Source organism: Populus nigra, chromosome 4 (genome assembly GCF_951802175.1).
Source record: "Populus nigra chromosome 4, ddPopNigr1.1, whole genome shotgun sequence".
NCBI lineage: Eukaryota > Viridiplantae > Streptophyta > Magnoliopsida > Malpighiales > Salicaceae > Populus > Populus nigra.
Genome location: NC_084855.1, coordinates 12,614,832 through 12,637,189, shown reverse-complemented (window position 1 = coordinate 12,637,189; position 22,358 = coordinate 12,614,832). Strand labels below are relative to the sequence as shown.

General features: G+C 34.7%; 3 protein-coding genes and 1 long non-coding RNA gene across 13 annotated transcripts; 1 reads left to right on the top strand and 3 right to left on the bottom strand.

Moving 5' to 3' along the window:
- Positions 1-218: 218 nt before the first annotated feature.
- On the bottom strand, positions 219-2,180 carry LOC133691564 (NDR1/HIN1-like protein 6). 4 transcript variants are annotated; one of them, XM_062112118.1, is made up of 3 exons: positions 1,972-2,177; positions 1,049-1,789; positions 219-505 (listed from the first exon to the last, which is right to left on the bottom strand). In XM_062112118.1, the coding sequence occupies exons 1-3, from the start codon at positions 2,148-2,150 to the stop codon at positions 490-492; spliced, it is 936 nt and encodes a 311-aa protein (XP_061968102.1). In that variant the 5' UTR covers positions 2,151-2,177; the 3' UTR covers positions 219-489. The 4 variants fall into 4 exon arrangements, with proteins under 4 accessions (XP_061968102.1, XP_061968104.1, XP_061968105.1 ...); XM_062112120.1 differs by having other exon boundaries at positions 1,049-1,794; positions 1,972-2,113; XM_062112121.1 differs by having other exon boundaries at positions 1,049-1,813; positions 1,972-2,101.
- Positions 2,181-4,550: 2,370 nt separating this feature from the next.
- LOC133692154 (uncharacterized) lies at positions 4,551-7,422 on the top strand. Its single transcript, XR_009841832.1, has 2 exons — positions 4,551-4,821; positions 4,892-7,422. It is a non-coding gene; the product is annotated as an uncharacterized LOC133692154 (long non-coding RNA).
- A 190-nt stretch (positions 7,423-7,612) lies between these two features.
- On the bottom strand, positions 7,613-12,578 carry LOC133692153 (putative glucose-6-phosphate 1-epimerase). The gene is made up of 8 exons (XM_062112885.1): positions 11,428-12,578; positions 11,146-11,220; positions 10,667-10,723; positions 10,416-10,579; positions 9,817-9,951; positions 8,894-8,996; positions 8,108-8,207; positions 7,613-7,983 (listed from the first exon to the last, which is right to left on the bottom strand). Exons 1-8 carry the CDS (start codon positions 11,536-11,538, stop codon positions 7,775-7,777), a joined length of 954 nt encoding a protein of 317 aa, XP_061968869.1. The 5' UTR covers positions 11,539-12,578; the 3' UTR covers positions 7,613-7,774.
- Positions 12,579-14,735: 2,157 nt separating this feature from the next.
- Positions 14,736-20,130, bottom strand: LOC133692721 (common plant regulatory factor 1-like). 7 transcript variants are annotated; one of them, XM_062113847.1, is made up of 14 exons: positions 19,859-20,128; positions 19,266-19,366; positions 18,525-18,657; positions 18,234-18,278; positions 17,997-18,092; positions 17,777-17,854; positions 17,574-17,615; positions 17,234-17,388; positions 17,048-17,096; positions 16,918-16,954; positions 15,950-16,161; positions 15,709-15,786; positions 15,468-15,593; positions 14,736-15,358 (listed from the first exon to the last, which is right to left on the bottom strand). In XM_062113847.1, the coding sequence occupies exons 3-14, from the start codon at positions 18,594-18,596 to the stop codon at positions 15,134-15,136; spliced, it is 1,215 nt and encodes a 404-aa protein (XP_061969831.1). In that variant the 5' UTR covers positions 18,597-18,657; positions 19,266-19,366; positions 19,859-20,128; the 3' UTR covers positions 14,736-15,133. The 7 variants fall into 7 exon arrangements, with proteins under 7 accessions (XP_061969831.1, XP_061969833.1, XP_061969830.1 ...); XM_062113849.1 differs by lacking the exon at positions 19,266-19,366 and having other exon boundaries at positions 15,950-16,155; positions 19,859-20,130; XM_062113846.1 differs by lacking the exon at positions 19,266-19,366.
- Positions 20,131-22,358: the final 2,228 nt, after the last annotated feature.

Below are 22,358 nucleotides of genomic sequence, written 5' to 3'. Positions count from 1 at the left end.
CAAACTAACATCTCACGCCTTACGCTTCGTTTCATTTTGATTCTGTTTCTCCTTTTCTTTTTCCTTGCAGGTAAAAAAAAAAAAAAAATCCAACGCAATTATGGCAACCTGTCAGCTATCAGGAATCCAAGACCCTCCTTTGCAGCTCCATCACGAGAGGGATATTCTTCCATAGAAGAACAAAAAGAAGAGAGAGAGAGAGAGAACAGAGATCCAGAGACAAATAAAAAACCTGACCAGGTCGAACCACCATTCATGTATTATATGACTCTTTAATCTTCACCTTCTTCCTATAATAACCCTCTAATAAGTAAATAAATAATAAATATATATATGTATTGTGTAATTGTAAATGTAAAAAATATAAAATTAGCATGCTATATAATCCGGTTAAGGTACATATGTTTGTCTACCATCATAAATTGCTTCGTTAATTTGACTTCCAGTCTCATTGATTCTTACCATCAGCCCTGCACACACAACTTCTTGTCATCGGATGATAATCCTGCACCCGAAGCAACAATGTTCTTAATCAGCATTGTCGATTCATTAATCGATACACGCATGAAATGTCTACTTCAAAGATGTGAAATTAGGCAATCGATACATATATGAATATGATTAATTCATTCTGCAGGTGAAGATTCCTGACCCCATCTCACCCTGTGTCTACTGTGTCATAACGTACACAAGCTTGCAGTTTCTTACCATTTCAGGGTGGGTGGGGAGGAAGAAGACAAGGAAGGTGAAGATCATCAGGCTTCAATTCTTTAAGACCTGACAATTGGGTCTTTCTTGATGCAAAACGCTCCGAAATATCATCACACATAAGTGGCCATTATCGTTTCTCAAATCTATACCTATATCATGCTTGAAGTTCAAAGTTACCAATCATCTAATCACATCCTAAACCAAACCCAAAGTTTAATTTGTGCATTCCAAGGAAAAAAACGGAAGGAAAGGTAGAAGAAACATGAGATCATCGAATCGAAACTCTCACCGAACAAATTAAAAAAATAAAAATCTTTGAAAGAAATAGAAGACTTACCATTTAAGCGTGCTTATGATACATCTTGGCATCTCAGTACTGGTCTCCTTCAACGTTACACCTCCACACACAACTTCCACTCCCAGCAACCCTGTCTTCACCCCTTCAACACCAATTCCAATGCTCGTTTTCACATCCATATCCACCTTCAGTTTTTTGCTCGTGAACTGATCAAGAATCTTCGATCCAATTCCATCCTCGATCAGCTCATTGTTCACACTGGTTTCGATTTCCAAACTAGTCGTATTCTTTTTTCCCTGTGTGAACTCAGGCAAGGTCGTCGATCCCAAATTAACCTCGTCGTCTCCCGCTGTCGTTTCCACTTTAGACTCTCCAAAATGATAGATGATATTTTCATTAGGATTCCTAACTTCGATTCTTGCAACCATTTTGGCGGTAAGGTACGTGCCATCTGATCTCTTGGTGATGTTAAAAGCGGAGAATTTAAAAGATTGGAGGTGGAAAACGGGGAGTTTTGGATCGAACCAGAGGTAAAAAAGACCTCCTGCGATAATCATCAGGAGAATGGCGATTATAAGGAGGAGGCTTAAGCAGCATAAGCATAGACGGCAATGCCTGGACCGTCGTTTCCTTGGTTCGAATGAAGGAGGCAGCAATGCCTTTGTGGGTAGCGGTCTCGGGGCAGGTTTTGCCTGGAGGTTGGGGTCTGTGTAACCTGGTGGTCTTTGGAGAACTGGTTTCATTGGCTTGCCGGCCATTAATTGCAATCTTGAATTTGGACTGCTCTGTTTGTCAAGAAATTATCTATAAATCAAAAGAATGATTTAACCAGCAAGAAAGTATAGGACTTCAATTCAAGTTCTAACTTGATCATTAGTCTCAAAAAATCATCCAAGCCAATGTCGATGCACGCACCAATTTTTAATAAAAAAGAAAATGTCGGAGAATTGAGGCAAAATTACCTTGACAGATAAATGGCAGAAGTAACGTTGATCAGGTTAATTTCTTGCTGAGATTTCAAAATCCGGGGAAAAAGGAGATCTGCAGTGGGATCTGAGAAAACTGAAATTTTTGTGAGATCATTAAGAGAAGGAATTATAATGTTTTTTGAACATTGAATCACGAGGACATATATAGTCATTCTATATATATATATATATATATAGAGAGAGAGAGAGAGAGAGAGAGAGAGAGAGAGAGGCAGGGGGGGGGGGGGGGGGGCGTTGTCTATGGTAGAAGCTTGAGGTATCACTGGCAGGAATTCAGCTTGCAGGATTCACGCGCCACGTCATGGCGGGATGGTGATTTGTATGTACCGCGACGAAAATGCTCCGCTGGAGGCTGGCCCCTCTCTCTGTCGTTTATTTTTCTTTTTTGTCCCTTTCACTTGTGGCGATAATCTCTCTCTCTCTCTCTCGGCAATATTCCTTTAATTAGGCTACGTCTATTTTCCATCGATCATGCAGCTGAAGTGGTCGTTTGTGGTTTCATCTTACCTCGCTTCGACTAAACAAACCAAGTTAGTCATACAATAGACATAATGACAACCAAGCTGAAGTGGTTTTTTTTTTTAATTATTTCTTTAGTTGCAAAAATTATTTAAGTCTTGAAAAGTAATCAATCCATCGTGAATTATAATAAAAACATATATAACTTTAAAAACATTTAATATCGTTTTAAAAAACTAATTATCTAAAAACAACTTATAAACAAGGTTTTGTTTTTATTTTCAAACCCAAATTAGACTCGAAAGCTACTATTTTAGATTTTTTTTATTTTTTTTTCAATTTAGATTTAAGATTTTAATTTAATTAAAATGTTTTTTTTATTTATACAACCATATAGGTTATTTTTATGGATTGTGTATTATTGAAAATGATAATGAGACAAATCTTTGAAGGACATATAGCCCAGAGACTTGTCTTCATTTAATATATATATATTTTGGTTGGTTGCGAGTAAATCAAAATAAATGAAAATTCATTTGAACTTTAAAATGCCTGAGTGAGCTTGATGATCCATCGTCGTTTTGAGCTCGTGTTCATTGCGAATCTTATCCTGAGTTGAAGGATATAGACAACGCGACCAAGGGTGTCCATCTTGGAGCCATCACGTTCTTGCCAAAGTGACAATCATGTTTTCACCTATATTCAACATTAGTTTTTTGAGCCACTCTTTTTTTTTTTTTTTTCTCTCTACATCTATTTCTCTTTATAAAGTAATTATCACTACTTATTTACAGAGTAAGATGAAGTTTATCAATCATAATTAATCAATTATTAATAAATATTTATCATAAAATAATAAAAATAAAAGAAACTATTTATTTAAAAGATCAATATGATCCTAATAATAAAAAGACCACGATTCAATTGATATTGGAAGGAACCATTCATAAGTTTTTTTTTCCTTTATATTTTTATTAAGAATTTTCAAATAGGATTTACATTTTTTTTATCAGATTGTAAATATATATTAAGATAAAAAATAATCATGCTGGATAACCAGCAAGTTTATAAACATGTACAAGAGCAAAAGATGGAACATTCATAACCAGTAAGTTTATAAACATGATGGTTAACCATTCATAAGTTTTTTTTCTTTATATTTTTATTAAGAATTTTCAAACAGGATTTACATTTTTTTTATCAGATTGTAAGTATGTATTAAGATCAAAAGTAACTATACTGATTAACCAACAAGTTTATAAACATGTATAAGATATACAAGAGCAAAAGAGAAAACAGACTCTCATCATAATAACAAAAGAGAGAACATGCTCCCATAAAAGACTAGCCATACAGGGTTCAAAACAAGTGAGTAGCAATGATTAAGAAAGAAACCTAACAAGGTTTGTAGGTGTCAAAATTAACCCAACCAGCATCACAAGCCAAAGAATAATATCAAACAGCAGCAAACAACCAACCATAAAATCAAGATCATAGGACAATCAGCAAACCAATCAAAGCATTGGGAAGCCTAATTACACAAGAAGAAGCTGGAACCAGGCAAAAAAGCATCCCAAAACAAGGAATAATAAGTAGCCAGATCACAATTATGAAACATGATCCACTGAGCAACAACTACCATGACAATACAAGGTAATGCAAGAAGAGTAGACCCACCTCACATCTGCAGCAGATCAATAGTAGCCCTACAGAAAGTATTAGGATTCAACATTACTCCACACGTATAAGGGAGTGGTTCAGGTCATGAAAGTGAAGCACCATATAAAATAAGACTTGGAATTTATGAACCACCATATCAGTTGAATAACTACTGCCATCAAAAAGCCGCCTATTTCTCTCCTCCCATATCAAGTAGACAGCGAGATGGAGAGAGATTTTTTTCATTCTATACTCAAGGCTCTTCCCAGTTGCATGAAGATGTATCCAATTTGACTGGTAATACTTTAAAAGAAATTCCAGTCTTAATAAGTATAAAACAAAGAAAAGGAAAGGAAAATAAAAGAGAGATATAGCAGGCTCTTACACTTAAAAATGTAACTACGTATGGGCCTAGAAAGTAAGTAATATCAAGGGCTGCAGATGGGCTAGGAAATGGGCCATATTTACCAGCCTCGGCCTGTCCCTCTATCCCCGAAGAACATGGTAGATGTTATTAACCAACAACGACGTCGTATCTGTACAATAAATCAATACAGAACACAGCTCTTGTTCTATTCTCTTCTCTCTCGCGCGGCTCACTCCACTGTTGGCAAAGATGGAGTTCGCGAACCTTGAAGGTTTTTTTTTTTTTTTTTTGGATTCGAGGAAACCTCACTCTCTAGAAAGCATATTTTATGGACCCAGGTGAGCGAGTAAAACCAGGACGCTTCTTATTTGTCTTTTCGTATTTAATTTCGCTCACTAATCTTCTCAGATGAGGCAACTCAAAGCACAAGTTGATGTCATAGACAAAGCAGACGGGTATGCTTAATTATTTCTAACCACCTCATAAAAACTATTGTTTCTTTTGTAATTTTTTTAGATGGTTGAATACTAAAGTAATCGCTGCTGTGAGGTAGCTAATCACCAAACAGAGAGTTTTTACCCTGATTTCCTTTTTAAAGGTGGAAAATTAAGCAATAAATTTATTATTATTATTATTATAAATACACTTTTAGTGGGATTTAGGTTGCTAACTTTTCCATTGAACGTTTAAGAGCACGAGGCAACTTTACTATGGGTGCTTTGAAAGATTTCAAGTATTGCCTGCCAGTATAACCTTTTCTTCTTGAATCTGCAAGGGTGTGCAAATAAATATTTGCAATCGCGAAAGGTAAGCCTCTCCATGCTAGATGCTAGTGATATTTAGCTTTTGAATTGCCAGAAATATTAAACCATTTAAAATCCTAAAAACTACTAATAGACTCATGATCTAATGGCAATGACGTCATTCCTCCATGCTTTTGGAAGAAACTTGTGATACTAGTTTCAAATATTGGAGATTGAGGGGGTCAATGGATGAGATTTGGAAAGCAAAGAAATGATTTAATTCTGAATTAAGAGTAAAATAGTCAAGATTTTTAATTTAATTCAATTTCAACATTCCAAACAGTATAAATAAATTCAATTCCAAAAGGTGACAGGTAAATTATACTTTTTTATTTTTATGAAAATCTTCTGTTTGATTATGCCATTTTCCAAACAGTAATATTTTTATTTTTGTTGTAGTTTGAATAGCAATAAGACTTTTATGTAACATTAACAGTATAAACAATATTATCCTTTAATTAAATTATCAACTTTTATTTTGATAAATTTCTTGAAGGTGAAATATAGGTTCCCAAAGGCCAACTCCCCTTTCAAAATCTATAATACCTTAAAAGATTCTGAAAAGGCTGATAGGAGACAAAGAAAGAACTTAGTCATGGCAGAATCAAGCCAACTTTTTGAAGAAAAAAGTGATGAAATAGATCATTTACTTGAAAGGTTTTAGGGAGGACCACTACAAACAAAAACCAACAACATGAACTTCACTACGGACATGCCTTCCTCCCTGTTATTCCATGTTAGCCAAAACCTACAATTTATTGCTTCAAATGCCCTGGGATTATTAAAGGCTCCTGCAATCATGCCTCAAAATACATTGTAAACTACTATAAACCAAATGCCCCAAATGCCTCCACCCTTATTTCAGCCTGAATATGATTCATCATGGGTGGTTACCATTTTAAGAGAAAGACAGAGTATCCAACATAACCACAAATGAGTATTAGGTCGTTAAAGACGAGGGCATATATGATCTATTTTCAACTAATGAAGAATGTTGCGAGCCAAATGTTGGCATTTCCAAAAAGTTTAGAGTCTTCTTATTTGTTAAGTATACAGGATCTCAATGTCCAGAGACTCATCTCAAAATATACTACAATAAAATGACTGAAGTTATCTATGAAGAGAAACTTTTTATTCATCATTTTTCATGAAAAGGCTAGTTGAACTTGTTTTTAGTTGGTATATGGGTTTGAATGGCTCTTAAATGGAGAAGTGGGAATATTTGGCCATTGCATGTTTTAAAAAAAATTGGATTTAACTTGATGGTGATTCCAACCAGGTATGACCTTTAAAGAATGGGGATGAGAAGTAATGAGTTAGTGAAGGAATATGTTATGAGACTACATGACATGGCAACATAAATCTACCCTTCTCTGCTTGAAAATGAGCTCACTTTCATCTTTATTGAGACTTTAGAGCTCAATAACTCTAGTCATTTTAGAAGCTCCATACTTCGGCTACTTGATGAACAATTCATCAAGCTATTTTATGGATTTAGGGACTGCAGCAAAAAGGATGGAGCAAGGCTTGAAGTCAGGAAGGATCAGGAATCCGATAGTGAGGTTTAATGTTATGTCAAAGAACAAATCAAAAGTGGACTCCCATATAGAGAATATGGATCAAAATCATTCTATACCTCATCTTAAATACCGTCTATTTTCATAACACCAATAACTTTCCAAGTGTCATTAGCTAATATTGACATATCTCTATCACTTGGCATTATTTACCCACACCTTTGAAATATTGGACACATTGCTCTGATTCCATCAAATCCCATATGACCACTATACTTGAAGTGGTAAGACCCAAATGTAAAGTGTAAGTATCATGATGATGAGATCCTATGACAATCAATTGAGAATTACAAGAAGTTGAAGCATCAAAGCCAAAAGTGGGTAGGATGGGGCATGAGGATGGAAGATGCACCAGATGAATGCACAGGCCACATATATTTGTTGGAGGGGGTTGATATGAAATAGAAGTGTTACATTGTCAACTCTTTTGTCATTGAACTTTGCCGAGTTCTATTTTTGTTAAAAAAAACATCAAAACCTTGGAATTATTAAATATGTTTTCCATGTATTTTGAAACTAAATTATATCTTTTAATAGAACATGCTTTTTTTTTGTCTCATTGTTATTCTGCTGCATCAGAGTTTTTTTTCATTATATTTTTTATGTGCTAGAGAATATATTAGCAACACCTTTACATTTTTTTTTTATGTTCCACAGCGAAACGCGTAAAAGATCTGGTAGCAATCTAATTGGTGAAAGCTATCAGGGAAGGTGCTGACACTGGTTGCCTTTGGCAATACTTAAAAAAATAAAATAAAAAGTTCGGATGACTGGTAACATATAAATCGTTATGATAATCAACAAAAGCGGTAATAATTCTGGGAAAAAAAAAGGCAAACTTAAAGCAAGTTATCAAATGACTACGTACATTAAGCAGTCCGCTTTTTGCCCTAGAAAATTAACTCTACATCTCAAAGACCTCGTCTCTCAAGATCAAAGTATTCACTACAAAAGCTTGAAGGCACAGCTGAGAGCACCAAAAGCCCTGTCCATTCCTCACCTGGCTTCAAGGTGACAGGTTTCTCAACCACTGCTCCATCGACACATAACATCTTTTTGTACTCTTCATCGCCAAAATCCGTCATTGCTTTTGATTTCTTCTCCCATGGATTCCACACCGCTGTTTGTGGGCATGAAGAACGGTAAATAAATAATAAGGTTTACAACCCAAAATGTAGAGTATCATTTAACTTTCTACTCGTTTACAAAATTGTGCATGCACAGTTTTACTGAACACAACTTACCTACATCCGGGAGTCCATCCTTTCTAATAACATATGTCCGCTTCCTCCCATGATCGAGGATTGCAATTGCATTGGGGGAACTGAGATAAACTCGATCCACCTGCCAGATAAATCCAGACAGTAGAGAAATAAATTAATGAAGACACAAACACAAACACACAAAATGCTAAAGAAGCCATTGTTGCACCCTGAGAACCACGTGAGTAGCTGACGGAAAAGGGGTTTTATGCCAACCGGGAATTTATATTACATCATGTTGCAAACAATGAGTGTGAAACCATGCAAATGCATTTGAAAGAAATTTGGTAATAAAAAACTAATTCAGAATCTATGTCGATCTCAAAGTCTCCTAAAGAGATTTAAGGTGGAAAGATCCTGGGGGAAAAAGTGGGACTTGAAAAGTGGCGTTGCTTTGTTGTCTCCGTGCTAGTCACTCTGCAGTGAGAAAATATTAACTCGCACAAAAGGTTTGGAAAAAACTGCTTCTCTTTTACGCCTATGCTAAGTGATGTTGAGAGATATGTAATTATTTGTCTTGGGAAATGAAAAAACCACTTCTTTTCAACTGCTAACATTTCTAGCAGTCGAAAAATCAGATGAAAGTTGACCAGAAATTGCATGAAAATGAACACCAAGGTGTTGAAGCGCAGTTCCTATAAGTATAGATTGCAGTGAAAAGAAACTAATAAAAAACGATTCAGCATTTCTGTCAACTTAAGTACCAGTTCCATTCATTCATCTCTAACACGGCTATAGGAGTAAATTGGAATTAATAGTGGAATTTACCTCAGATTCAAAAGTGAGGGCATCTCCTTGTTCTGTAAATCGTTCTCTTTGTCGAAGGTTGTCTAGGTAGTCAAGTGTTTCCAATCCTTCTATCCTCACTTCACTGATATAAAGATTCACTTCTGAGTGAGTCCAAACAGTGCATTTTCCAAAGGATGCTTATTGAAAATCGGATGAAAATTTTTAAGCATGCATGCTAAGCTACTTTTAATGGATTCCCAACACATGAATCGTATTAAAACACATGTTTTTGGTAATAGATTTACCATGCTTTTTTTATTATTTCTATAGCTAAGCAATAAATATCTGATTGGAATCTTAAAGAAATTTCATTTTTCCTATGGATTCTGATGATTCTTTCCACACACACACCCCAAAAAAAGGTCGTCTTTCATTATAAAGTTACCACCATTTTGAGATGAAGAAATTCTTTCGTGTGCAGAATTAAACTGTGATACTAATGCTACCTTATGGAAAAGTTTTCAGTTTATTGTCAAACAAAACAGGTAACAAAAATACTATGTTTCCTAGTTAGAATACCTCTACAAAACTGAGCTCTTTCTTTCTTTCCTTTTCTCTTTTTTTTTTTTTTTGTAAATTTACAAAGACCTAGAAAACCATGAAACGAAAAAGATATTTCCGAATATTCCATTTTAGAAAAAGAAGTCTCAATTTGGTTCTCTTGCTTTTATGACTTTTTTATACATAAATATTTTATCCTTCTCTAATTTAAAGGCCAGCCAAACAAGTTCATGCTTTCTATTCTTGAGCAGGTCCATTTTCTACATGTTCTCAAGAAAGGATGGAGAAAAGAGAGAAGGAATGGGAAAGTGTGAAAAATTGTTTTCCAGAAGTGAATGCATGCTAAGGACTTAATCCTTTCCTTGTTTTAGGTGTGACATTTGGGTAAATAGACTTCATACCTTATGTCAGAAACTGACAAATATGTGTGATATGTAAATGAGAAACTAAATGGTTTTCCGTCGATGTTCCGAACTCTTGATGTCAGCGCCAAGTCTCCATTTGCTGCAAGTGACACCCTAAGACGAAGCTCAAAACTGAAACAAAACAAAAAACAGAGACATATTAACCAACACTAGTCGCTTCAAACTCATTGCAAGCACAGAGAGAGGTTCAGCTCCTATTGTAGTTGTGCATGTGATTGGAATGATTCTGCTGTGTCTCAGTGTTTGAGCTCTTCTGCCCAAACAGAGGACTTGCTTTCGGAATGAACTATTCGGTAGTGGGTTATTATAGTCATGACTTTGGAGATTTCAATTGCAACATAAAAGGCTAACTATTGAAAAACCAGTAATTCAAAATTATGGACCGTCTGCACAAAATGCCAATAATCCAACAACAACGAAAAACTAAAATTAAAATCTTAGTCAGGGCGAAATAAGAAACTTAGTCTTGTTCTTCACAATAAAATGATTCTATGAGCATGACTATTAATCACGAGTCATCAAGATTGAACCCTTACTCTGATGAACATAAGGAAATAAAAAACCCAAGCTCCTACCTATAAGGCCAGCACTTCAGGTCTTCTTCAGATGGTTTAAGCAGTAGGTCAGTGAAGGATTTCCCATGGGAATCATTGGGATGCAAAGGAGGAGGATTGTCATCAACTGTCCAAATCTTGCTCCTAGCAAAACCATGCTGCTCTAGAGATCCACAGTTTCCAAACTTCACAAGCATTAAAGCAGTTTACATAAGTAAAGATATGTTCGCTCATGAAGTTTTAAGCATATAAAAGAGGAACTTTAGAGGTACCTGCGGGAAACATATAGGGATCCCTCCGCGCACTTGTTTTTGAGGCTTAAAGATCCCCTGCAATAATTGAAAAGGTCAGATAATTGAATCAGTCTTGGATCTCTTAAGAGTTAAAATTTATTAATCAATACCATCTGCAAGTCTCTGTTATGCTAGAACAACTCTATGACAACCTGTTTAGAAACAAAAAATCTAACAGCAATTCAAAATCTAGTGAGTCCTATGATTATGGTTCCATGAATTTGACTAGTCATATTTAAACATGTAATGTAAGCTCTCGTGCAATCAAAATGAAAGGCAAGGGGAGAAGAAGAAGAAGAAGAAGAAGAGTTCCCAGTCATTTCTCATTTAGATTTTAGTTCTGATACTAGGACAGCCGTACAATGGAAAATATCCCTTTCTGGATACTGCCTTGCTCAAAACCAACATTGACCTAAGAAAACAGTGCACGATTTGTAAAATTTTGCAAAGGTACATACCTTACTGCTTGTGAATAGAAGTTCTTCCCCTTGCTCATTCCTCCATGAAAAAACTTGCCCTCCATGCAGACTAACCTGTTATCACAAAACCAGTAATTATGAAAACGCATGCCTCACCAATCAATTTATCAGTTATCTGCAGATTAGCAACAGATACCATCTCCTTTACAGTAAAAATTTCCTATTACACAACGATAATTATCAATAAATTAATCCTAACTACTGAATTCGTTGCTTTAACAGAACAACCATGGGAAAAAAACCGAGTTAAGAGAATCTCACCCGCGCGGAAGCTCCTTGTGGGTTGCGGAGCATGACCTGGTCCATACCGTTCCAGTCTTTGGTATGCTCAATTGCTGCTCTATAATCCCATACAGCTGCAGAATGCCTCATATTTCAAAAAGACTAACTGAAAAGATTCTACTTCTCTATCCTCTCTTTGCAATCCGAAGACACTCCGAGTAGACTTCTAAATCTCTAGTTAACCCTCCCTAATCACCAAGAATGACAAAGAACCGTCTATTCCACCGAATTAAGGGAAACAAAAAGGTACGTTTTAAGACAATTGAAAACCTCAGCGGACATCATGTGTATTCTGAAGTGCTGTGAGTTCAAATCACATGTACCAACTACAACTTAGATCTGAGAACAGTAATTCTAATTTCCTTCATATGCTAACATCTACGAGACTAACATGTTTGATGGGATAGAATTCGCACAAGGTGCCGAAAAATGAAACATTTGGCAAACCATAGGCTAACACCTATCTAGAATGATGAAGGAATCACCAAAAATATGACACATTAACACCAGAAGAAGACAATCAAACGATAAGACTGTTGAAATAATAACTTCTAACTTTTTGTGAACTACTTTCACCGAGTTTCAACATTTACTTATCAAAAACAAAAGGAAGAAGGACCCAATTCCCAACTGCAGGATCCAAATCACAAAATCTCAACAAAACAGTGTATTCCTATGTGTATCTAATACTATATGATACTTGTTGCCAACTACCTTGCAATTGAACTTCCAACAAAACCCACTTGGTAACATCAAGTCCCAGAATAGTTAAGCAACCAAAAGCCATGAATTTCAAACATTCATCCTTTTTAAGACTCCCAAATGCATCGAAAACTTCAACTTTGACATCATAACAATACCCCCATTAGAAGTTAGAACTAGTACTAAATACATCCACGGCCATCAATACAAGTGTTTTAAAAGCTTAACTGAAACTAAGAATTGAGGGGACAAGACGCAAAAATGAACCAAAGGGTCTAGGCAAGATTGTGGAAATATGAGAAGAACTGAATTTTAAAAAAGTTAATGATATTTATTTATTACATGATAAGTTGAACAAAACTCCTTCGTATATTTTTTTTCTTAAGGAGTTGCGGAGATCTAGGACGTGGAGATACGAGAAGTACACGTACTCTGTACAAACGGTCAGAATTTAGTAATGGGAATTTTAAGATAAAGACCGTTTTAATTCAAAATATATTTTCATGTAGGACAGCCCTCCACTAGATATCACCAGTCGGTAAAGTAGTGCTAAAATGAGATCTCAAGTCACGGGGAGAGCATGTGAGATGAGAGGTAGGGACATTTCCAAGGATGCGACTTCGTCACCTGAGCTTATGGGCGTCAAAGGTATGGTCAACCAAAGGAGAGGCAATCAGACAAAAGCCAACAATTTTTTGCCCAGGATTATATTTTCTTAAGTACATAACGTGGGTATTCTTGTTAAAATCACCATTAACTCTTAAAATTATATGATTCTTAAAATTATATGATTTTACGTTGTAATATATATTTAATGTATAGAATCAAATTAAAAACTTGAAAATTAATAAAATCAGATTTAATTGGTGTAAAATCGATATGCTCGATAAAATCGATCTGATTTTACGAGTTTATTAAATTTATAATATAAACAAAGTTAGATATAAATTTGACCTTAAAATATATGCTGATTAGTTTTGTAAATTTAAATATATCTTTCAAACTGTATATTGGATAGAGCTGAAAATCTATAGGGAAATATTAATATGAAATTTTTTTTTATTATTCTATTTTTTATTTATTTATTTTTAAATATTTATTTTTAATTTAAATTTTTAGGGATTTATGTAATTTTGAATACTATCTATCCTTCTAATTTTATTTAGATCACTGGTTAATTATAATATTATTTACTCACTTTATCAGATTTTAATGTAATTTATTTTTTTGATTGGAATTATCATTATATAATTAGTTAAAAAAATTACTTATAATTTTACAATTTAAATTTATATTATATTTTTCATATTCTATCAAAAATAAAATATTTTTCCGATACCCATGTCATGTTCGTAATCAACTTTTTAATTATGGAGCCCAGTGATTTCAAATGGCATAGTTTGTGTCTTCACTTCACCTTACTTTTTAGTGTTTTGTTTGTTCGATGAAAAAATAGTTTTTTTAATAAAAAGTAATTTTTATAGTAATTGATTTTTAATAAAGTGAATTATATTTTGATGATATTTAGTAATGTCATAAAAAATAAATTGAAAAATATCTTTTAATGTTTGATTGTGAAGAAATTGAAAAAAAATAAAGATTTAAAATAAAATATATAGCAATAAAAAAAATTAAGGATTAAATTAAATATAATAAATAAATAATAAGATATTTTTTAATTTATCATAATTTCTAAAAATATTTTCTAGTCAAAATAAAAGAAAATATTTTTCTAGAAATCAAGGGAAACTTTTTAAAGACTGGAATGTATTTCTAATCAACTACATTGTTTAAGAATAAACAAATATAAAAAAATTAATTTTTTTTTTTTAAAAAAAACCAGAAGAACCGTAGCCTAGATTTCTCACAAATAAAAGAATGAACTCCGATGTTAGTGTTGAATTCCATATAATGTCCTCATTATTAGTCTTTCCTTCTGTGGTTTTGGAGCTCACGTCCAAAACTTTACTGCTCTGAGAACACATCATCTGACCTTGTATCCGCTCAATTAATGATTTCTGCCTGTACGAGATGAAAAGTTCTGAGCCAAAGGTTAGATTCGGCCGGCCACTGAATAACCATTCAAAACACCTCAAAAAACTCATTTCAAGTCCTAAATCATCATTTAATTGACTAAAAAATAAAAAATTAACTTGAATAAAAAAATTTATCGAAACCAATTTATTTTTTTCAGCAATGCAAAGAGTAAAAAGCCCTCAATAAAACTCATCGAAATCAAAATTGTGTTTTCTCATCACAGATTGTTACCAACCAACAACTCTCCTTCTCTCTCTCTCTCTCTCTCTCTTCATCCATAATCCAACAACTTATCTCTCTTTGAATTAACAACTAAAAAGTAAACAAAATAAAATTATGAATCAGAGCTAAAAATCTTGTAAACTAAAGAGAACTAAAAGGAAGTTAAAATCTTGAATCAAGAGGGAGCTGCAAGAGTGCACAATGCGCACTGCATTGAGCAGACCCTGATCTCTTTTAATATTTCATAGAATTATAATTATAACTGTTTAAGCATATTATCAATGAACGGTCTCAAATTCCAATCATAATTTATAGCTTATATGAGATACTTAATAACAAGAGCGAGCGTCTTATAAAGCAGCACAATCTTCCCATACATATATCGAACAGTGTCCACGTCACTGTTTGTTAAAATTGCACACTCCAGAATACTCATAAATTATTTTCCAAACCTTCCCTACACTTAGTTCCTGATTTTCTTCGATGTACATTACCTTTGAGTGGCCATCCCAGCACTCTGAATTTGATAAAACGTATCAGTTCTGCCTTGAGAAAGCTAACTTAACATGTCAAAATCACGAGTCTCAAGTATAGACGCCAATCCTATCTAGCCATTCTATCAACTGCTAACTGTTAGCCGTATTTATGGGCTTGTAATTAGGCCAAAATTACACGGTTGCCGTGAAATTCAAGATAACAAGGGACTGGGAGTGAACTAGTGTCATCAACCAGCAGCCACAGCATCGGCCCTGGGGCTTGCATCCAGGAGTTGATGCAGCTTGGCACCAGAATTTGAGTTTCGTTCATACAGATCACTCTCTTCTTCAAAGGCAGAATTGTTAACTCTTGATAGCAAGTTTTCTGTACTAACAGCTGGGGCCCTGTGCTCATCAATGTTTAAAATCATTTCTTGCGCATGTCCTAATTGTCCATTCTTGAGTTTCTCCTGCTAATTGAAACACTTTAAAAGTTCGTAACAAAAATCATGAACTACAGACAAAAAACTAAATAAGTAAATAAACCACCTCCCGGAATAAAGGATTGCTGAAAGGGTGTACCGTTAATGCAGCATTTTCAAGCCTTAGTTTCTCTGATTTCTCTGTAAATTGACTTATTTCAGATTGGAGTGCCATGTTTTCTGTGGTCAGTACTTCAACTTTGTGTGCAAGTTCTTCAGCCTCAGACTAGAGGGAGGAATACAGAGCACGATTTCAGCTATAAATTGATAAATCTAATAGAGGATTTAAACCAACAGGAGGATGTCGAGAGAACAAAAAAGTTGTCACAGATGTACCCTACCTGCTTCCTTAATCTTGACCTTCTGGCAGATTCTCGATTTGATTGTTTCCTCTTCTCCCGTTTCAGCTCCAGCTCATTCTAAGCATACCACCAGAAATTACAAGGAAGGGCATATATACTATTCTAATTAGAAACAATAACTTCCAAAAACAGGAAAAATAAAATCAAAATATGGAAAATAACTTATGTCTCAAGAGAGATATAATAAACGGTTTGAAAATTTTTCAACAGCATACATTACCTGTAACCAGGCTTCAGAGGGCAGGACTACACTGGATTGAGGAATCGTAGTAGGACTTGTCTTAGCAGCATTCACACTAGGAGGGTTCCTAAGCTCCAATGCTGTGGTCATGCCAGGAGCAGCAGCTGCCCTCAATACATTGTCAGTGGATGCATTCACCTCTCTAGGAAGGGGACTGGAATGTGACTCCATTTTTGTATCTCCACCTGTTGCTGTGATGATTGAGCACAGAAATGAAACTTTTTTTTTTTTAACATTGTACTTAAATGGAACTTAAATACATTAATTTCAAAACAGAATATGAGGTTCAGTTTATCTATTCCCCATCCCCTAGGCCATTTCTTTTATGCTAGTATTCATTGCCGTGCATGATACTTTCAATTACAAGGAAAGTTTCCTCATCTGTGCATGCTGTGAAATGAAACTTTTTTTTAAGATTGTACTTAAATGAAACTTAAAAACATTATTTTCAAAACAGACTATGAGGTTCAGTTTATCTATTCCTCATCCCCTAGGCCATTTCTTTTATGCTGGTATTCATTGCCGTGCATGATAGTGTTCAATTACAAGGAAAGTTTCCTCATCTGTGCATGCTGTGAGACTTAGCAACTGCTGCCCTTAACAACATCCAATATTCCTAAAAAAGATCATTACTTCAGATTTTCTCTGGATAAGAGTAAGTTCTCAAGTAGCTAGACATATCAAGATTTTACCCAAAAAAAAGCCATTGCTCGATTGACCACCATATTAAAAGATGACGAGCATGGCAACATGTCTCTCACTTTCAATAACTATCCTGTTCCAAATGAGCACTTCTCTGGAAAAATTTTCTGGTCAATAGAGACACTGTACGTGTCATTTCACAAGTTGCGACGTGGTTGGATGTCATGCATACAACAGGAAAAGAACAAATACTACTGGAAATTGAGTGTCTAGGTCAACACTCTCAATGAAGAATGAGATCATACCAACAGTTGGTGTTCCCTCACGGCTCCTTTTCTTTCCCTAACAAACAGAGAGATAAAGATCACTGTTAAAATTCAGAAACATATTAAATTTCAAAGCATGCAAATGCTCTTGAAAGACAGAAGGGCTTACCCTAGTTGTATTCCCATCAATTCCATCACTGGAAACTTCTGTCTCCACACTGCACACGGCCAAACAATTGAAAGTCAAGGAAGTCTCTCAAAGATCATCACATCAGCCACCCAAACAAAGCAGCTAAGCTGAAACAAAACTTGAAAGAAAATTTGGAAGGGAGATTAGTCATTGTTAATTCCAAACCTTTGAGACAGCCTACCCCCACCCTCAACAGTCTCAGCATTACCATTGCCTATTGACATTGCAAGCCCATCAAATCCTTTCAACTTATTCACTAAACCTCGATCAGTATTTCCTGAAGATTTTGTAGGTGTTTCTGCACTCAAAAGGGTTCCAGCCTGCATAATTGTACAAGAATTGAATGTGGTCTCAACTTACAAATGCTTACACAGCAACGACAAACCAGTTTATGTATTTCCAGCAGACACATTTCTAACTCATTTTGTTAACTGATATTGTATATATATAGAACTAGAATTGGAAGCGTAGAAAAGGAAATTTCCAAGGAGCAGGCTTCACTTACTGCAGGAGATGACACAATCCCAGGACCATGAGGATGGGATACCTGGAATTGAAAGGAAAGGAATAATAAGCATGCATACACTCTCCAATATTTACACTACACCTTTGAGTATTCTGTTGAAACCTTGATCATCACTTATTAGAAAGTATCGTAAGATTACATGAATAACCAAATAACCACTAGTAGAAAAAATGCAGACTTACAATTGGAACAGCCGGATGTGCATACACTCCATGTGAGTAGACTGTCGCATAAGGTGCCCCATAAGGTGGCATCATAGGCTGGAAGAATTGCAATTAAAAGTCTTTCTCAGTGCACAAGTCTTCAATTTATTTTACTACTTCTCAAGTACCAACCAAAAATACAAAGATAGTGAAAAATCTTGAATTAAAGTCACAACTCTTTGGGAGCCTTGAGCAATACCTGTGGCAGGCCCCACATATAAGGATGAGGGGCATGACCAGAAGCCACGGCCGAGTTGTAATATGGTGGGAGAGCCACTCGGGGGCCATAATATGCCTAATGATGTTACAAAATCACTTAATATCACAATTGAATTGGAAGTTTCATAAATACAAAAAGGCACAGCTGAATATTCTGGTCATGTGGCAACTGCTAAATGAAAAATCAGAAAACAAATGCAGGCCTTAAGTAGATAACCTGCATAGCTGCCCCATCAGGATACACATGAATATTGGTCTGATCCTGCCAATACAAAAGGACTGACCGATACTCAGAAGAAAAAAAAAATTCAACTAAATCACAGCAAACAAATCAAAATCAAAGCTTCCCATATGAAACCAGCCTCAACTTAATTTTGCTCGTTAAAAACGCAGAAGATCACATAAATAAGTAACAGTATGTCTTTCCAATCAGATTTTTTGTTTGAAAAAGTAAAGGAACGTGAGGATATCTGTTCCCACCACTGAAATGTAAATATTCACAACTTACCGGTGGTGCAGGTGAAGATTTATCAGAAGTGGAAGACTTTCCCTCTTCAATGTTTCCCATGGTAAAACACATGAAAAAAACCCTTTTGTTTTAATTAAGAATTGATATGAAAAAACTGTTTTAACTCTCTCACCTGCAACAAAAGGAGATAGATTGACAAAGGTGTGGGAAACAGCATGGAAAGGATCGAAGAAAAATAGAAGATAAAAAGATTGAATCGAGAGACACATCTGGTCATTCAAATTAAGTCATTGCACAATCTCTAGATTCACTAAAACACTCACAGCTTGTAAAGTAAGGTCTGTTAAAGAAGTCACAAACCATCTATCCCAAAGCAAAACAGTTTAGTGTAGGGAAGATACCACCGATTTTCACAAGGCTATTTTTTCTTCACGTACGATACAGTAAAAGATCGGGCTTCCTCAGCTCTTTTCAGACAAGGGAACGCGAAATAATTAAATTTATGGCTTCTGTTCATTCGATACACAGGATATATCATTAACATTAACTATCAACAGCTAACCACACCATAAATATGATTAAAGATGCGTTTCTGTCCCGGTTCGACCTTTTATGTGCACGCCTGTTACCTTCGCGGTGTCTAATCTACCCCTGGACTTGCAGGATGTTCAGTGAACCATGAGAAATAGTCGTGATGCGCGCAAACTGACCGGACAGCCTACGTAAATCAAAAAAAAAAAAAAAGCGTTTCTGTTCCTGAACTTCTTCTAGGAATATTACTTATGAAGTCCGAGGGTATTAACGTCTTTCCACCATGCCATAGGATAAAAAAGAAAGCGACGGACACCCACGGCAGATCCTTTCCCGGGAGACTGTATTATCTGTAGGCAGAAGGGCTAAAATCAAACACCCCCTTCGAGTTAAGCTGGAAATCTAAAATCTTCCTACACGCGATCAGGTGCCGTCCAGTAATTTTATCAACACAGCTTCAACTAGGCATACAGTATTCCTGTCCCTCTCGCAAAATTAATAAACAGCAAATCTCCAGCTAACTCACAGTTTTCGACGATAAAACTGAAAGACCAGATCAGTTTCTAATCTGAACCTCAAAATGAAAGAACGAAAGTTTTTCCAAAATTAATAAAACAAACTGAACTCGAAGACTTCTCTTCTTTCTTTGTTACTCTCCTTTCCAGACTCAAAATGACCAAGGTAACACTTAGTTTTTGTTTTTCATGTTAACATGTCTCACAACTTTCAATTTCCTCACCCTTCTCACATTTTCTCACCAACCAAACAAAAACTTGATTAATTGACAAAGAAAATTCTCTAATCAAACACAGGGTTTTTAAGAGACTCCATATTTTACATACCTTCAAATACTCGAATCAGAAATCTCCTTCTCTGTACAGATAGCAACTGTCAACTGCTGAGACTTGAATTAATGCTCACTCTGTCTTCAATTTTACACTAAGAGGGAATTAACTGAAATTAGAGACCCTGACACCAACTTCAAAGACTGCATTTTTTTCCTCTCTCTTACGAAACAGAGGGGGAAATGAAAGTTCAATTTTTTAAGACAGGGGAAGCATGGAGAAGAGAAATGAAGGAAAAGGGGAGGAGAGAGAGGGAGCGACAAGGCAAGTTCCACGTCATGAGACACGTGTCGTAGTGAGGCAAGCGTATAAGTACAGCGTATATACGATGCGGGGGTGGTGGTTGTTGAGCTGGCACGTTGATATTCGCGCTGGCTAAATCTATTATTTATTTCCAACGTCATATCTGGCCGCAAACGTGTTCGGCAATGACTCGATCTACGCGTCTCTCTAATTTAGGGGTCCGGCATTTTCCACGTCGTCACGTGCCTTATGTGCTCTCTGTTTTTACTAATTGAATAAATTAATCTTTCATTTTAAGATTTTGTAACTAACTAAAAAGATTTGACTCTAATCAATATATCCTTTAGAATCCACGATCTGGCCATTCATCGATGGGCTAATGGGGATTTGCGCCACATCTCATAAGTCATAACCCGATCACTTTATTTTTACTGTAACGTAAATATAAATATATCATTTTTTTCTAATTCTCATTGTTTACGAGTATGATTTTTATTATTATAATTTATTTTTTTAATAATATGAATATTACAATTAAAACTTCTAATATTTTAATACCTCATAAAATAATATTTATAGGATTAAAAAGTGTTTAAGTATAGTGAAAATAAGAATATATATTCTTTTGCTAGATTATGAAGGTTTGATTGCACAAATTTGAGTATAATCAATTATTGATGATTTTGTAGTGTTTTTGCACTTAGAATAGCTTGTATATTATGTATGTTCAGATTCTATATCTAATTTTATAATTAGACAAGCTATATATATGTTTAGAGTAAAAACTAGTTGTCTATAGTTGTTACAGCCGCTAACAACTGAAACGGTTGACCGGTACAGAATTTCCAGGTGTTCATCGATGATGAATAAGAGATCAACTGGTTTATTTGGTCATACCAAATGGCCTATTAGCTCATACAAAATACTATATTTATCAGTTTTAACCTATGTGGATTCTTACAACCATATATTAAATGTTTAATCAATCATTTAAAATGTATGCATAGTGAATTACGTGCTTTCATTTTAATTGTGCTATCAAGATGAGATATACATATTTATATAAAGCACAATGAACACTTAAATTCTAAGTCTTTACTTTGTTTTTTTTCTTGGACTTCTTGATTGAGTTTTTTATGAAATCCTTCATGCTTGTTGATATAATCTTTGTATAAAACTTGTTTAACTCTTATTATCATCCAAACATATTATTAGTCAAATTTTTATTTTATTGTTATTATCAAAATATATAAAAACATAAACGTGTGACCTAAAAGTCAACAAATTTTTTTTATGGTGACAATAAATATATAATCTTAAATATAAAAATATGCCTTCCTCTTTCTTTTGCATTGCAGTACATGGAGAAATTTAACAATTTAGCATAATCTAATTAAATATAAAAAAGATTTCATAATATTCAAAAATAACTTGCATTAATAATAGCTTATGCATTAAGAAAAAATGGATTTCTCCCCCTAAATATATATGTTATTAACACATTTCTCATAATTCATATATTTTATCCCACTTTGTCATCAACAGAAACATATATATAATGGAGAGGTAAAAATACATGAATATTATGGAAAAGAAAAATGAACATTCATTGTATAATCTCTAAAATACATAATTTATTACAATTAAAAAGTGAAAACCAAAAATATATTAAGACATAATGCAAATGCTCTTAGTACAAATTTTAGGATGGTGAATAGCGAGAGAATAGATTATCCATCATGCTTTAGATGTCTTTTAAATCATTGGCCATTTATCATTGAGTAGCTAACATATAGCGATTGCATATCTCTAAGATGACGCACATATGTCTCAAGATGTGTTAGACGGTTTTTCATCATAGATATCCAAGGACTCGTAAAAGCCTCTTCAGGTAATGAAATAGGCAGTGATGATTCAAACATGGGTTTAAATTTGTCATCACTACCAACTTGTCATTTTTCTTCCTCATCATGCACTTTCTCAGCATGAAACTCAATCTGATCTCTAGATACCCAAGCATCATCTTCATTTAATACATATTTCATCTTGGTGAGAGTTATATTGTCTATTTCTATTAATTTGGAATACGATGTTCTAGTCATACTCATTATCAATATTTCAAAGTGTTCAAAAATGGAAGTTAAAACATTGATCATAGAAAAAATACTTTTGTTTTTGATCTTGTGCCATGATCATAATTTTCATCATTATGTACTATAGGTTTATTGGACGACCTCTCATGCAATAAATCAAG

What these genes read in the sequence shown, in the direction of transcription:
- LOC133691564 (XM_062112118.1), bottom strand. Translation starts at nt 2,150, where the DNA reads ATGACTATATATGTCCTCGTGATTCAATGTTCAAAAAACATTATAATT. An exon ending in TCTGCCATTTATCTGTCAAG is followed by an intron (nt 1,790 to 1,971) that starts GTAATTTTGCCT and finishes CAAACAGAGCAG; the next exon opens with TCCAAATTCAAGATTGCAAT.
- LOC133692153 (XM_062112885.1), bottom strand. Translation starts at nt 11,538, where the DNA reads ATGAGGCATTCTGCAGCTGTATGGGATTATAGAGCAGCAATTGAGCAT. An exon ending in CTGAAGTGCTGGCCTTATAG is followed by an intron (nt 9,952 to 10,415) that starts GTAGGAGCTTGG and finishes GTTTTGTTTCAG; the next exon opens with TTTTGAGCTTCGTCTTAGGG. An exon ending in TTGTCAGTTTCTGACATAAG is followed by an intron (nt 8,997 to 9,816) that starts GTATGAAGTCTA and finishes TCTTTATATCAG; the next exon opens with TGAAGTGAGGATAGAAGGAT.
- LOC133692721 (XM_062113847.1), bottom strand. Translation starts at nt 18,596, where the DNA reads ATGTGTTTTACCATGGGAAACATTGAAGAGGGAAAGTCTTCCACTTCT. An exon ending in GGATTGTGTCATCTCCTGCA is followed by an intron (nt 17,389 to 17,573) that starts GTAAGTGAAGCC and finishes ACAATTATGCAG; the next exon opens with GCTGGAACCCTTTTGAGTGC. An exon ending in TGAGGGAACACCAACTGTTG is followed by an intron (nt 16,162 to 16,917) that starts GTATGATCTCAT and finishes CAATCATCACAG; the next exon opens with CAACAGGTGGAGATACAAAA.